This window comes from Xenopus tropicalis, chromosome 3 (assembly GCF_000004195.4).
Source record: "Xenopus tropicalis strain Nigerian chromosome 3, UCB_Xtro_10.0, whole genome shotgun sequence".
Lineage (NCBI taxonomy): Eukaryota > Metazoa > Chordata > Amphibia > Anura > Pipidae > Xenopus > Xenopus tropicalis.
The window spans coordinates 137,431,334-137,447,954 of record NC_030679.2 but is presented as its reverse complement, the minus strand read 5'-3'; the positions used below and the strand labels follow the sequence as shown (position 1 = coordinate 137,447,954).

At 44.5% G+C, this 16,621-nt stretch overlaps 1 protein-coding gene across 1 annotated transcript; it reads left to right on the top strand.

Annotated features, from left to right (window-relative positions):
- Positions 1 to 203: 203 nt before the first annotated feature.
- LOC108644500 (intercellular adhesion molecule 3) lies at positions 204 to 11,184 on the top strand. Its single transcript, XM_018092534.2, has 4 exons — positions 204 to 557; positions 3,282 to 3,551; positions 5,900 to 6,217; positions 9,886 to 11,184. Exons 1-4 carry the CDS (start codon positions 494 to 496, stop codon positions 10,095 to 10,097), a joined length of 864 nt encoding a protein of 287 aa, XP_017948023.1. The 5' UTR covers positions 204 to 493; the 3' UTR covers positions 10,098 to 11,184.
- The last annotated feature ends 5,437 nt before the right edge of the window (positions 11,185 to 16,621 follow it).

Below are 16,621 nucleotides of genomic sequence, written 5' to 3'. Positions count from 1 at the left end.
CAGATAGCAGTTAGGCAAGCTTCATTTATCCAGCTTGAACTTATAAGACATGTTAGATCTACATTAGAAAAGGGTCCTAGGCTAGACAGTTAATCCTGCTTTAGATATATGATGGGACCCTAAAAAGTCTGGACTTCCCACAAGAAAAAATTGCCCTGTTAGTGTCATAAGCAAAATGCTTAGGAGGGTCTCTGGGAAGCAGAGCTGAATTTATATATAAAAGCGAAAGTGAAACCACTAAAACTGTTAGTTCTGTTATACAAAAGAGCTCAGGAAAGCTGGGTAGGATGAGGGAAGTGTATATGAATGGAGGAAATAACACAGTATCACAGGGGTATGAATAGAAGAACAGAGCGGAAAGGGGAGGGTGACTCTGGGGATGAAAATAAAAAAGAGAAGAAATTGAGCCGTAAGCATAGAGTAAGCAAGCGCCCATGTTACCAGCAGGCCAGACCCACCATTCCTTTACTGCAGTGATTATTCACGTTGCTGAATGGCCCTGGGGATGCCCCGGCTCTCCCTTGTCACATTCTGCATGTTTGGGATCTACTGTGCAGGTAAGTGTTCGTTTAATTTACTTTATTCTCCGGGTTTACTCTCTTCAACTTGCAATGAAGCAGCAGGAGAAAGTAAGAAGGGCAGCGCTTGGCTCCAACACCTACTGATAGCATTGCATTACTTGGGTAAGATTGCTAACTTGGGGGTTATCTTCTGGCTCACTGTTGGCAGAGTACAAATTATACTTCTGTCTCCTTCCATCAAGGATAAACCTTTATTCAATTTAGAAGAATGGTGAGTGTGCTCAGTGTGGGGCAAATACAGGGGCCGGAGTAGAATTCATTTTCATGATTCAGTAATAGTAACTCTCACAGTGACCCACTGTTGGCTGTACTACTACTTGTGCTCCAACGACAGCCATACAGTCCAACGCGACTATTCCTTTTATTATTTTATTTATTCCTACTATTCCAACTCTGACATCTTCCACTGACTGATTGCTAAGTGCAAACTGACTACCATCAAATTTAAAAAAAAAAATTACAAGCTGCCATGACAGCATCGTTCCCTATAGTGACTCCTTTTTTACTGCACTACCTCTTGGCCTGTAACACCCATACAGTTATATCAGTGTAAACTACATCATTGGCAATGTACTTTGAGGCTGATACATAGCAGGCTAGGGGTGAATGGGGGGGCAAAAGGGGATGGGATTGCTGGTAAATCTGCTACACTGGCCCCAGCCTCAGCCTCCTGGCTCATCTGGTGAATTACCAGCCTGGTGGAAACCCTATTGTCAGCCTTTTTTAGGGTTACGGGGTCTTTTTATGGTTGCCACCGGCCTAAAGAGACAAGGAAAGGCTTAATCACTTGGAAATTACAATCTGTTGGACATTTCCAGTGAAATATAAAGCAGAAAAATTCTAATTGTGTTCTACATTAACAACTGGGCTAATGCCATTCTGGCATACAAAGGTGGTTGACAAGAGTCCAACGTTACTATTCATTTTATACATGGAGTAGCAGAACTCTGACATCTTCCACTGACTGAATTGTTACACTTGTTGCATGGCTGGCTACCATCACATTTCTAAAACAAACTTGGAGTTGCCATGATGCAATTAAGTAATTGTTTGTGTCCTGCCATATAACCACAACCTCCCAAGGCCTAGGGCAATCACTGTACTATTCTAGTGAGCTCCGTGCCAACATATTTTTGCCTGTGCCAGGGTTAACCTGAGGCTGCCCTGGGCTGTGTGCAGGTACAGCAGAGTAAAACCACAACCAAACTGAACGAAGCCCAAAGTACTATAGGATGCCTTCCCTTCTAAAGGCCTGGAAATACCCATTGCACCCCTGGGCCAGTCAGGTTACATTCCCCTGACAGAGTCACATAGATCAACACATACTTATAACAAGGTAGAAAGGAAGCTCTCTTTTTAAACAGAACCTCTCTTCATTAAACAGCGCTTTTGGGTCATGTACTAGTAGTGCTTGTTTCATGGCCTGATCTCCCCCTCTCCTGTCCCTCAGCCATAATAAAATACTGAATTTGCTTTATAAACCAAACAACCTTTAGAGGGTCTAACAAAGCATAATGTGAATGTGGCTAATGTACTGAGGAAATGCCCCGCCTCACTGTCCTTTCCTGTTATGCATCTCTGAAATGAAACATAACGTTGGGTCAGTATACATAAATCTGAGATCCCACTCGTACATCTTATTGCACTAATGTGGACAATGAAATTACCCTTTTCTAAAATACCAGACCAAATGCCTTTACATATTCTTCCCTACTGATACTAAATGTAAGGGTTACCCACTCTCAGCCCTGGTTTAAGTTGATTCCCATCATTCAATGCATGTGTAAAACAGTAAGGGGCACATTCACTAAAGGTCAATAACGCTTATCGCATGCTTTTTTGCGTTAAAAAGTGCGCGATAATTAAGTACCGATTCATCAAAGTCATTTTGCATATGTTAATACGCATATCGCATGCACAAAAGAATGCAAAGCGTTATTTCTATTGCATTGCGTTAATTAGCCAATAGAAATAGTACTAACGCATGATTCACAAACACATATTAAGCGTTAAATGCGCAAAATATCAATTTAATCTGTGTGAATATTGACACCTACTTGGGGTTGCTCTTGTCACTTAACAAACATGTGTCAGTAATGTTATCCTACATGTCAGATAATAATGGCAAAGTATTCTCAGAGTTATAGTCAGTGAAATGCCTGCTATTATATATTATTATGTCAGAGCTCTTTCATTTCTCAAGTTTAGTTTTATTTCCATGTTTTTGTCTGGATTCTGCAATCAGCAAAGGTGTAGAATGTAGAAGTCACGTAGATACACAGTCAAATAGGGCTCCATTTATCTGATATACACATTGTTATTACAAACATGGTGGTGATAGAAGGAGAGGGACATTTTCTATGTATATATATATATATATATTCAGGTGAAAGAGGATTTCAGAGGACATATAATTGCAGTTGGGAGCACCCAGTAGGCCTGTCAGTCTGGAGAGACACAACTGAATCAATAAAATACAGTATATGCTGTTATTTGTCCATATATTTATTTTATAGAGAGGGAGAGCGACAGACAGAATGCAATAGTTGGCACAATCTGTCGTTAGGGCGCTGAGCCCCAGTATGGCTGACCTTTTGCTTAATTAAACCTGCTTGGTCCCTACGTTATCAAGTGGTAGAGACTCAAGAACCCAAGAAAAACATGTGTGTCACGTGACCAAACTATTTTTTCTATTTTCAGGGGCATCGGAGGAGCCATGCTATGGGAACGTCGGGGACAGAGAGGTATATGCTCCATATGGAAGCTGGGCTCTGTTAAACTGCACCCACAACTGCACTAAAGTTGACTGGGAGACAAGATTAATACAGAAGAACAGAACTAAGGGACCTGGCTGGGTTTCTGTTGAAGTTAAAGTTGGAGGTTACGATATTTGGAGAGCATCAGACATAAGCTGCACTGTTCTATCAGGCAGAGAAGCAGTTGATAACTACATCACAGTAATCCCTTATGGTATGTTTTCTGTGTTGTACAGTTGTGTTACCGAATAACACAGACAAATGTTAGTACTGTTCCAGTAACCCATAGTAACCACTAACCCTATTATTATATAGTAACAGATTCATATCTAGTAACCCTTAGCAATCAACCTGCAATTACCATCTACTAGCCAACTGCAGTCAGTGTGATGAAGGGGAACATCTGATTGATTACTGTGGGTTAGCAGACCTGGTGTAAACTTCCTACCTACACCTCCCTTTAAGTCTGTTACTAGCTAGAGGCTCTCTTATGTGTGTTACTAGTTACTCTATCATAAGCAGTGAATAGTAATGTTCATTGGGGGCAGTGGAATTTACCTTAAGTTTTTTAATTCATTGGGGGTCAGTGGAGTTTGTCCCTGCAAAGCTTTTCTGCATTGTCTTCATACGCAAGTTCTAAGCAAGTTACGTAGCTTTCTAAGCAGTTTTTGTGGACGTTACGTAAATTGCATGACTTTCCTGACCCAACTGGGCCCCCTTAAGAAAGAAGATTTAATGGGGCCCTGCATGACTGTACTCCCTCTTCCCCCCTGATGGTGGCGCTGCTCATTAATATCTGTGCAGACACACAGGGGACCCTACACACCAGTGGGCTGAGTGTAAGTGCCAGAGGGATTGCTAGCACGGTGCATCCTCAGTCACAGCAACAGATCTGAGTGGCACCCAATGTGCTGCGGGACAGTTGTAGTACCAGGCCCTGCCATTATTGGCTCCTTTGGCCTTGTACCTAATAATAGGCTTCTCTATAATTTGTCATTTTGCAATTTGTAATTTTCCCTTTATATTTACTTGACTGAAATATTAAAAGCAGAATGTATAATGATTGCCCTTTCCATTTCTACCAGCATCCAAGGCTTGTGGCACATGTACTCCGGTTGGCTGTACTACTCCCACTCATTGGCTATAATGGAGATCTGCCTGTAGCAATAACACAGGTGCATTTCCATTATTGTCAATGAGAGATGGCATGGCCAGAGTTAGGTTTTTCTTTGCAGTCGGAGGAAATGCCATGGGTGCCATAAGCATAACATGTCATTAGTTCAGGTTTACGCTTGAAAGAGATGCAATAGACTCAGGCAATGTTCCCCTCCCAACAGAGCCAGTGCCCAAGGTAGAAACGTTAGGGGTTGGTTCTCAGGTGCCTATATATAATAAAGTCTTTATAGAAAACCCTAGGCCATCTGGAACTTGTGGCTAAGCTGGGGAGGGGAGGCATGCATTGGTGGGGTTGAGGTCCAGTGTCTAAGGCAGCACCAAACCCAAATACAGCACTGAACTGAAAAGATGGTACTAGGTGAAGAGCACAGAGGTAGTGGGTGCAAAGCAGCTGTTTCCAAGTGGTAATTCCATGGCACCATTACAGTCTGCGCCTGCTGCACTCCCTGACTTCTGTATTCGTGCCTCCCCCTGCCCCCCATGAATACAGTGCTGCTGAAACAGGAAGCTGCTGTATTCATGGGACACATGCAGATGTCTGTCCTCCAATGTGCACAACAGGGCGAAATTATGCAAAAAAAATGATTTTTGTCTTTTGCCCCTTGTCCTCGTTGTTTGCCACTATAATCAATAGTAATTACTCTCTAACATTTTGACAGTTAGTTTGCTCAACACAAGCCTTGTTTATTTAACGCATTGTGGAGACAGTTGTATAGTGCCTTTTTGAAATAAAATGGGTTTACACCTGGATTAAGAACTGTCACCTTATAGTTCCAGATAACATCCCTTGGCACCTAACTTGGCAGTACATTAGAGCCCCAATTTCATGTTTCCCAGGGGGTGTTGTCAAAACCGCGGAAATTCCGGGAAAACATAAAATCTGGGGGGGGGGCAGCTTGCCTGTATGGGACATTATACAGTTTGGGCAATAGATACAGTACAAATTCAATAAAATAACCTGGAGAGTACTCATGCTCTTCAGTGCAACAGTGTAATTTATTGAGATATCACTGCACTACATGTTTCGGCTAACAGCCTTCGCCAGTGCACCTGAGGAAGGCTGTTAGCCGAAACATGTAGTGCAGTGATATCTCAATAAATTACACTGTTGCACTGAAGAGCATGTGTACTCTCCAGGTTATTTGTATTGAATTTGAAAGGTGTACAGCCAGCCTGTTACGGGGCCTGTTACCTGTTGACGAGTACTTTCTTTGAATACTGGAACCTACGGCAGGACTTTGAATTTTCAATTGCCAATAGATACAGTGCTTTGGGAATCAGCTGAACAGCCAGATCACATTAAGTACGCAGTCTATTCGGCTGATAGACAGTTACATGGGAACAGCTCACTCTCTTCTCTTCCACTTTTTCTTGATATCATTGCAGAGATTCCCCGTTTGGTGACGTTAGACATGGAGGACATGCTGGAAGAAGGGAAATCATACAATGTCACCTGCACCGTACACGGAGTGGCACCTATTCAGAACCTCAGGGTCACAATGTTGAGAGGAAAAGAGGAGATTTACAATAAAACATTTAAGGATGACTCTCGTGTCGGCAACATTACAGAACCAGTAACCTATCAAATCACAGCTGAGAGAAGTGACAACATGGAGGACTTCTCCTGCCAGGCCACCCTTGCACTGGGCACAGCCATTGGGAACGTTACAGTACCGTCAGCTAATGTCCCGGTTAGAACATTTGGTGAGTACCGTCATAATAATCTGATTACCTGCTGGGCTGCTGGGGGGGCAGTGCTCAGGCTCATATTCCTTCCTGACTCCAAAAGGCCAATCAGACCAGTACTTTTACCTAGATATCTATCCTGACCTGTTTCTAATCTTAAAATAATGTGACCCCCAGGTATTTTGGAAATACCTCTTTCCTAGCAGACTAATTAAAAAAATGAATGACCAAAAATCTTTGGCCAAATACCATCCGCAGAGATTTTCTGTTATGGAGTTTTTTTGCCTGGTAGGCTTGATATTTGTCATTTAATATCAAAATATAAATATATAATGCATCAGAATCAATATAGAAATAGTTCTGTAGCTAAATGTACATCATTATAACATGACTTACAGTGAGAGCTGTGAGCCATTCTTTCCTTGGAACATATGCACATACAGTATGATGAAGGCACAATGCATTCTGGGCTGTTAAACTTAGCAGTTGCGCATATGATAGAATGGAACGTATTCTTTTCATTACACCAAACATGAAAAACCATGTTCCCTTCCCATGTTTCCATGCCATGCTTTGCACAGCTGACATAATGCCGCCATCTCATTTAATATAAATAGTCCTGATGTTGCACTGGCACAGTTATAAGGAGAGAAGAGCCGTCGTACATTTCCCTGATCAGTTCTAAGCAGGGCAACATCAATAGACGAATTAAATAGATTTCTAGCCGTCTGGAGCCTGTTAGCCAAAATGACCAGCAGGTGGCGCTGTTGCTTCATATCTATAATATAAGCAGTTTAAAAACTGATAACATCTTACAAATAAAAAAATGTAAATTGCAAAAGTGTTCTCAGAGAAATGTGACATGAATTTGTTTTGAGGGTTTGCGTCTCCTTTAAAGGACACCTATCACCTGAAATTGTTTCCTCCAACAGAGGTGAGACAATTCATATGGGGGAAACAATAGTATTTTTCTTCAAAAAGCCACCTATAACTACACTGGGAGTGAACCCTCAGTCCAGGCGGCCATATTGGGACAATATTAGCGCTTAATGATTAAGTGCCCCAGCTCACTTGTTATATGTATATATATAAATGCAATCAGGGGGCAACAAACCTGTGAGTCTTGCCTGGAGCAGAGATGGCTATTGCAGCACCAATTCAATAGGACACATAGGCAGGAGCAGCAGTGCAGTAAGTAGTGACAGACAAATCAATGGAAATGTATCATTTATATATAATGGAAGGTTGCTTAGAATTACAGTGTTGTTTATTATACAAATTTGCAATTATTTGGGTAAAGTTTTCCTTTCGTCATGAAATGATTGTGATCTATCTCTTTAGGGCTCTGGCACACGAGGCGATTTGTCGCCGGCGATTTTTAAAAGAGCGATTTGGAGACAAGACGAGCGACAAGACGCCAATGCTCAATCAATGGAAATCGCCAGCGTCAAAACGTACGAGGCTACTTCAAATCGCCTGCTGTTTAAAATCGCACACAGACCCTTTTCTGAGCGACTTGAGTAAACATGAGGGGGGGGTAACTGTTGAGTGTACCATGGGCAGGGCTGCCATCAGAAATCACAGGGCCCATCACAAGAAAATTTTCTGGGCCCCCCTCCACCCACGTCCTGCCCCTCAGTGGCCCCTCCCATTAGTAAAAAGGACACACAGACATTGGTAGCCAGGGCCCCCTAAAACAGTGGTAGCCCGGGCCCCCTAAAACATTAGTAGCCAGCATCTCCCCAGCATCCTACAGTTAACCCCCCTCCCTTGTCCTCCAGTTCCTCCCCCTCAGCATCCTTCAGCTCCCACCTGCCCAAGCATCCTCCGGCTCCCCCCTGCTCCCACCAGCATCCTCCAGCTCCCCCCCAGTGGCTTCCTGCAGTTCCCCCCTCTTGATATGTGCCTAAGCTCCCCCCAATATCTGCACAGCTCCACCAGCATCCTCTAGCCCCCCCCACCAGCGACTTCCTTCAGCTCCCTCCCCACCAGCGACTGCCTCCAGCCCCCCCCAGCAACTTCCTCGAGCTCCCCCCCAACAGCTACTTCCTCCAGCTCCCCCCCAACAGCGGCTTTCTCCAGCCCCCCCAGCAACTTCCTCCAGCCCCCCCAACAGCTACTTCCTCCAGCCCCCCCCAGCAACTTCCTCCAGCCCCCCCCAGCAACTTCCTCCAGCCCCCCCCACAACATCAGCTTCCTCCAGCCCCCCAGCAACTTCCTCGACCCCCCAACAGCTACTTCCTCCAGCTCCCCAGCAACTTCCTCCAGCCCCCCCCCACAACATCAGCTTCCTCCAGCCCCCCCAGCAACTTCCTCGACCCCCCCAACAGCTACTTCCTCCAGCTCCCCCCCCCCAACAGGTACTTCCTCCAGCTCCCCCTCCACACCCAGGGACTCTCTCTAGCCCCCCACAGCGACTTCGTCCAGCCCCCCGCCCACACCCAGCGACTCCCTCCAGCTCCCATGCGGCTTCCTCCAGCTCACCTTCCTCTTCTGCGTCCTCGCGATCTGTGCCCGGCCCTCCGCTGATCTGCACCTTTCATATGGTTGCGCCCCGTGCGTATGGACGCACGGGGCGCAACCAATCAAATTTCCCACTGGCCACCAATGACAGCCAGGGCCCGGAGTTCTTTAAAGGGGGCCCTTGCTAAAAAAAAAAAAAACCTGTCACGGCCGGGCCCCCTTTAAAGCGAGGATATCGTCCGGGCCCGGCACAACAGTACCCCCTGTGCCCCCCTGATGGCGGCCCTGACCATGGGTAGCAGATCGCCTGGAGCTCAACTCGCATGAAATCTCTTCGTGGGCATTGTCGCCAAAGCACCAGGGGGAAAAAACGCAGGCGACAAATCTCCTCGTGTGCCAGAGCCCTTAGCTTTACCCTGGAGACATCAGAGCTAAGAGCAAACTGATAGGGTTCTGTGTTGCACAATATAAACCAAACTTCATTCAGCAGATGTGACTCGCAATATTCACACACAACACACTTATAGGCTGTTAAGCTAAAATTTACAAAAGAGTCAATCTGGACAAAATTCCCAGTGAGAATTCATTCAGACATTCAGTTAGCTCCGATATATCCCACCTCTTGGACACAGGCAGCTGCTTAGCATGGAGCAGCAATATGTGATGGCCATTGCTATGTGTGGGAGTTGAAGTTTCACCTAGAGCACAGTTAATTGAATTGCTGGCTAATCTGGCACAGAGACTGTAGCGATAAAATGAAAAGTTCAATTTTAATAACACAATCAATATCAGTATACACAGATGTTAATCTCTGGCACTTTAGGGGGTTCTACCCCTAATCCTAGCACTTAGGTTCCCTTTACCCATAGCCCCACCAACAATGTGTTGACTATTTCACTAATATCCTGATGAAGCTTTAGGTTTTTTCTGCTCCTACGTCAACTCAGAACAGGGATCCTCCAGTCCTGCACTGGCCAATCCTAATCCATATGTTTTTCCACCTATAATTATCATTGGGGGAACACTTATTCACCAGCAGTGATCAGGAAAGATGGGGGGTTTCCCCTAGGTGGTGTCATGTGGCTCTGACCAATCAACAAGTAGGTTCCTTCTCACAAACAGGGGGGCTGCACAGAATGGCCCCGGCTACTGACCTATTTACCTGCCTCTCTTTTCTAGGGGTTCTGCATGAATCTAAAATAATGAATGTATTTTCTTTGCAGGTAACAATACCTGCGGCAGAGAACATACTGCGCTCATAGTACTGATTGTATTGATTGCAGCAGCAGCAGGGATAGTAGCAGGGAAAAAAGTATTTCTATGGAAAAGGAAAGAAAAATGTGCTTCTGACAAAGGGACACAGGAAAACACACCAGCACTACCCTTCAATGGAAAACAGGCACAAGAACCAGTTGAAGATGAAGAAGAATATTGATCCAAAATCGTGGAAATTTTCATATAAAACCAGGCCTGTACTTAAGTTACATATATATATATATATCACACAAGAGACAGAAGGGGGCCAAGGAACAAATGGTGGTAAAAGTCCTTAACAGTTGTGGTCTGTTGTAATAAGGCCTTTGTATGAATGGGGTATTTTGGAGATCCAGGTGAAATAATATAATACTAAGGGGGTCTCAAGGACATGAGTTAGGGGCCCCAACAGGTGATAAAACAAAGTTAAGTTAGGTAAAATCTTAGGAATTTATGGGTCCCTCCATCTGTTAAAGATCATGCTTTATGCATACATTTTACCTCTGAATTTATAATGTTATTGGTATGTACTTTGTATTATATGTTTATGAGATTATTTAGCTTTATATTGTTAATCAATTATTGAGTATATGTTTCTTTAAATTATTTCAATACTGTTGTAAGGTCTGGGATATTTAAAGAGATGTCATCCAACAGTGACACCTTGTGGTGGTTACACCAAAGGACCTTCTCATTTAAAGACAAAGGACTAATTTCTCATTGGTTCAGTATCTCATCAAAGGAATTCCTCAACTAAAACTGTATAAAAGACTGCTCCAAAAGTTTCATTGTAGCTCAGCTCAACTCATCTTCACTTCTTCTTCCCACCAGGGGCAGGACCTAATGTTTTTCCTAATCCAGTACCCATGGGTATATCTGGGCACAGGTAAATTGATTGTCTACCTCCAAAGATCAAACATGGAGTAATTTCTCTCTGTTTGCCCTGTTTAGCCCAAGAAATAGGAGAATCCATAGATTCATGATTAAAAAAATAGGTAAAAATATGTTCAGCCCAAACCCTATTCATTGTATCATGTTGAACAAGGGGGTCACTTGTCTCCCTAGCAGCGGCCGTGTTTGGGGTGCAGCAGTGGGCAGTTGGGACTATACCTGCCTTCCTTCTGATGGCATTGCGCTGTATAACCAGCAGGGGGTGAGAGACACACAGTGACACCTTTGGGAAGTCTCTGCCTGTGAGCATTTTGCTTACTCACAATAATACAAACTGTCATAATTAAATATACAATAAAGCACCGTCTGCTGATCAACTGTTTGGCCTCAGGTCTCTCATTCTTAAATAAAAGGAACACTAGTAACATAAATAAACGTCCTATTTTACATGAGAATGGTGTTAGTTTTATAGTTGTGTAATGAATGACACTGGACCCCTAATATATCCTATACATAGATTAATGGTATCGCCTCACACAGTCTGTTATAAAGGGGTTTATTTTAAACCCTAGTCAGCTGTTTTTGCCAGACAAAGACAATTCATATTTCTTGTAATTGGATTATAACACAATAGAATGGCTATGAGAGCTGAAGGCAGAATGCATCCCCGACAAAAGCTACAGAGATTTATATTCCTATTACAGATGTTCCCATATTAAAAGTCAGTTTCCTTAGGCACCCCAAACCATGGAATGGTGTCACTGGCCCAACAGCCAGTTAATAAGTGTGAGAGTTGTTTCTGGCTACCTGGAAGCCCATATGACATTAGTCATTAATGATTTCAAGGCTATGTTTACCCAAAAAATATATTTTCTTTACCTAATAAAAGAAAACATAATTCTAAGCAACTTTGCAATATACATTCATTACAAATTTGCAATGGTTTTTGAGTTATTTGTATATATAATTACTATTAGAATTAGTGTTTGTCTGTGCTTTTCTATTCCCTGCCCTGGGGGCTCTGAAACAATATAACACAAGGCGGCAGCCTGACAGACCTGACTTGCTGGGGGAGACTGACCTTTGCAACATTGTTTAATAAGTAACAACCAGAAGTTCAGCAAATGCGGGTTTCAGTAGTTATTACATTTACACATAACTTTTAAAGCACTGAAAATTTTGAACAACTTTCTCATATAAAGGAACAAGGAAAGGGATATTCTGATTGGTCAGGGTGTTATTCCTGCCGCACAGCAGCCCCAGCGATCCTCTCCTGGTGTGCTGGACAGGGCTGGTTGAAGCACGTAAGCACATAGACCTCAATAGAGTTTTCACATAATAAACATTGAGACATTTTTATGAATTGAATTGCATCTCAAATTGAATTACATCCATTAGTTTTCTTGAGATAAACCTTTATCTCACTGAACTGAATCTTAGTTACATAGTTACATAGTTACATAGTTACAAAAAGACCAGTGTGCATCAAGTTCAACCCATCCAAGTAAACCCAGCACACACATCCCACACCTACCAATCTATACACTCACATACATAAACTATAAATACAACCACTAGTACTAACTGTAGATATTAGTATCACAATAGCCTTGGATATTCTGATTGATCAAGAACTCATCCAGGCCCCTCTTATAGGCCTTAACAGAATCTGCCATTACCACATCACTAGGAAGGGAATTCCCCAACCTCACTGCCCTCACCGTGAGGAACCCCCTACCCAACATCCCCTGGCAGGGCATTCCCCAACCCCCTCACTGCCCTCACCGTGAGGAACCCCCTACCCAACATCCCCTGGCAGGGCATTCCCCAACCTCACTGCCCTCACCGTGAGGAACCCCCTACCCAACATCCCCCGGCAGGGCATTCCCCAACCTCACTGCCCTCCCCGTGAGGAACCCCCTACCCAACATCCCCCGGCAGGGCATTCCCCAACCTCACTGCCCTCCCCGTGAGGAACCCCCTACCCAACATCCCCCGGCAGGGCATTCCCCAACCTCACTGCCCTCCCCGTGAGGAACCCCCTACCCAACATCCCCCGGCAGGGCATTCCCCAACCTCACTGCCCTCCCCGTGAGGAACCCCCTACGCTGCTTCAAATGGAAGCTCCGTTCCTCTAATCTAAAGGGGGGGCCTCTGGTGCGTTGATTGTTTTTATGGGAAAAAAGAACATCCCCCAACTGCCTATAATCCCCTCTAATGTACTTGTACAGAGTAATCATGTCCCCTCGCAAGCGCCTCTTTTCCAGAGAAAACAACCCCAACCTCGACAGTCTAACCTCATAGTTTAAATCTTCCATCCCCTTAACCAGTTTAGTTGCAGTCTCTGCACTCTCTCCAGCTCATTAATATCCTTCTTAAGGACTGGAGCCCAAAACTGCCCCCCCATACTCAAGGTGAGGCCTTACCAGGGACCTATAAAGGGGCAAAATTATGTTTCATCCCTTGAGTCAATGCCCTTTTTTATACAAGACAGCACTTTATTTGCTTTAGTAGCCACAGAATGACACTGCCTGGAATTAGACAACTTGTGATCTACAAAAACCCCTAGATCCTTCTCCATTAAGGATGCCCCCAACACACTACCATTCAGTAGATAGTTTGCGTTTATATTATTCCTACCAAAGTGCATAACTTTGCACTTATCAACATTGAACCTCATTTCCCAGTTTGCTGCCCAGTTTTCCAATTTAGTCAAATCGCTCTGCAAAGCGGCAGCATCCTGCATGGAACTTATAGTTTTGCACAATTTAGTGTCATCAGCAAAAATAGAAACAGTACTGTCTATGCCCCCCTCCAGGGCATTAATAAACAAGTTACAAAGGCCCAAGGACTGACCCCTGCGGTACCCACTAACCACACTGGTCCAATTAGAAAATTTTCCATTTACCCCCACTCTGTATAATCTATCCTTCAGCCAGTTCTCTATCCAATCTGTCCCTTTATGAGATGTCACCTGCAGCTTGAAGAAGGGGAAAAAATTGCATTTAAAATAAAAATAAGTATTGTCTATGGCAGGGGATTTTCTGGAGATAGTAGCCATTAAAAAGTAGCTGCTACTAAGTAGCTCTGTATGTCTTCACCCATAAAGCTGTGATATTATCTGTATCTGGAATGTGGCAGTTGGTATAGTAGGGCATGATAAAGACCATAGGGCAAAATGGTAACTGTAATACAGGAAGGCAAGAGTAGAGTAAGACTATGACAAAAAAAACTTTATATTTGTTGCTAAACTCCGAATACCTTACCAACATCTGAAATAATTAGAGAAGGGCCTGTGGGTACTGGTAGATAATAATCTTGTCTGTAGCAAGTGATGCCAGGCAGCAGCTGCAGGTCCAGTAGGATTTTGAGCCATATTAATAGGGGTATGGATTCATGGGAGGAGAGGGTCATTCTTCCCCTTTACAAGAAGAAATAATGTTCCATCAAATATTGGAAAAGGGTTTGTTACAGTGAGAGCTGGACTGGCTGATACATTAGATAGGGGTTGAATAAAGGATTATGGAAGAAAGATCACCCAGGGACTGGCCCGGTTGCCATCTTGGGGTCAGGAAGGAATTTCCCCATCTTGAGACAAACTAGGAAGTCCCCCCCCCCCCCACAAGAGTGCAGTACAGCCCCTCTGGGCACCACGTATTGAATCAATTCAGTTTGCAGTCGCAGGTATTTACTGGAACTATTCCCGATAACTTCATTTGTTCCCTCTTCCCTTCATGTCATTGGGAATTCTTCTCACCCCTCCTGCATGTTATTGTTGGATCTTTTACATCTTGGTTACTTTCGCCATATGCGTGCTCAGCCGTCTAGGTGCTTTCCTGTAAGAAAGGAGGTTACGCCCCACCCCATCACCAAATACAGAGTTTCAAATCAAGTACAGAAATGAAAGAAGTTGCTCACATGTTGGCAGAAAAACCAGAGCTTCAAAAGTCAGCAAGTCATGAAGCCTACATGTCCTATATGCTTAGAGAGGTGTTTATGCGTGTGTGCATCTATATGCACGTGACTCTAGGGCGAGGGTGACCAGGCTCAAACTTTTCTTCACTCGCTGAAAGAACTGAATGGGGCAAAGTCTCAGTTCTGGCCATTAACCCCGCAAGAGTTCCAGCACTCTAAAGAGCATGGAAACCCTGCGCCGCCTTGGGGATGACAAAGACCTCTTTGCAGGGCAGTTTTGAGAAAGCGCTGGGCAAAAGCGGCCTCAGGGCGACTGTTGCCGCTCGAACCGTACCGGAGGAAGCACAGACGCGACTGCTATGGCTTCCAAGCTGCCAGCAGGGGGCCCCCACGTACAAGCCGGAACCGCGTGGCGCTATGGTTGCAAAAGCCAGGGCTTGTCTGGGATTTGAACCCGGGACCTCTCACACCCTAAGAATCATACCCCTAGACCAACGAGCCGGCGGTGGGCTTTGCGACCCCACGTCGCTCTGGCGTTTGTCGCTAACGGCTGAAATGGCCTTCGGGCCTTATTCTCAAAAAGTCTGCTTTCCCGAGCATGCCGTTATGGGTCTCACGCAGGTCCCTAATAGCTTGGCCATTTCTCTCCGATGACGCGCTGCTCTCCAAATACGCCAAGCGCCTGTTCAGCTACCTCCAAAAGAGGGGCTTTTGGCTCTGTACCGATACCAAAGCTCTTCTGGCGCAGCTTTCCTTTCATGAAGATTTCAAAGGACTCCACCAGCGAAGGCAAGGCCAGGTCGTATAAGCTGCCCTAGTCCTTGCCTCTGTTGACCATTACCGATCCTCGGGTTTCCATGCCCCCGGCAACACATCCAGCCTGGTTAGGCGGAAGGCTGACGCCACTCTGTGGTGGCCTGGAAATCCTGCGCCACCTTGGAGTTTCTATAGAAGGCCATACACCTGTCTGTAGCCGGGCGGGATGATGTCACAGAGAAACAGGGGAAAAGGGGGAGAGCAGACAGAGTCTGGGTCAGTAGGGTTCACTTGGTTTTTTTCCCAGTGTCCTGCCGGCTCAGTCCAACCCTGAGTGAGAGATTCATTTTTTTGTCAACTAATCTGGGTGGTAGGGGGTAAAATCAGCCAACAGTTGTTTCTCCCTGACTGCTCTACAGCTATAGGCTGGCCACACACGTGTAGATATTTAACAGATATTTTCACAGTACAACCAAGCTTATCCTGAAACAATCGTTTGAAAGTACAATTTGTGCATCAGTGAAAATGTACATTTCAGACAATATCATCTAGCTGAAGCAAGGGCAACTGTGTGTGTCGCTACCAGCTGCAAACAAGTGGACAATGGACAAATTTCACTGTTAAAGACAAAAAAGTTTTAAACCTGCCTGATCGGTTTTCTGGCCCATGTTGGAAGAAAGACCGCTAAATGTATGATGGTACGGTGCCCAATAACCTCACAATAGTTTAACAGTTTTGTTGGATTGGACTGAAATTGGTCGTTAAAGAAAGAAAAAATATTATGTTTTTGCCTTCCTCTGGATCAACTAGCAGTTAGGCAGGTTATATATAGGCATTATGGTTGAACGTGATGGACGTATGTCTTTTTTCAACCCAACTTACTATGTTACTATGTGCATGGCCCACTTTAGCCCCCCTCAAACATGAAAAAGCCCTTCACCCTATGTTTGCCTTCCCCTGGATCAGATAGCAGTTAGGCAGGTTTCATTTATCTAGGAAAAAAAGGGTCCTAGGCTAGACAGTTAATCCTGCTTTAGATATATGATGGGACCCTACAAAGTCTGGACTTCCCACAAGAAAAAAATTGCCCTGTTAGTGTCATAAGCAAAATGCTTAGGAGGGTCTCTGGGAAGCAGAGCTGAA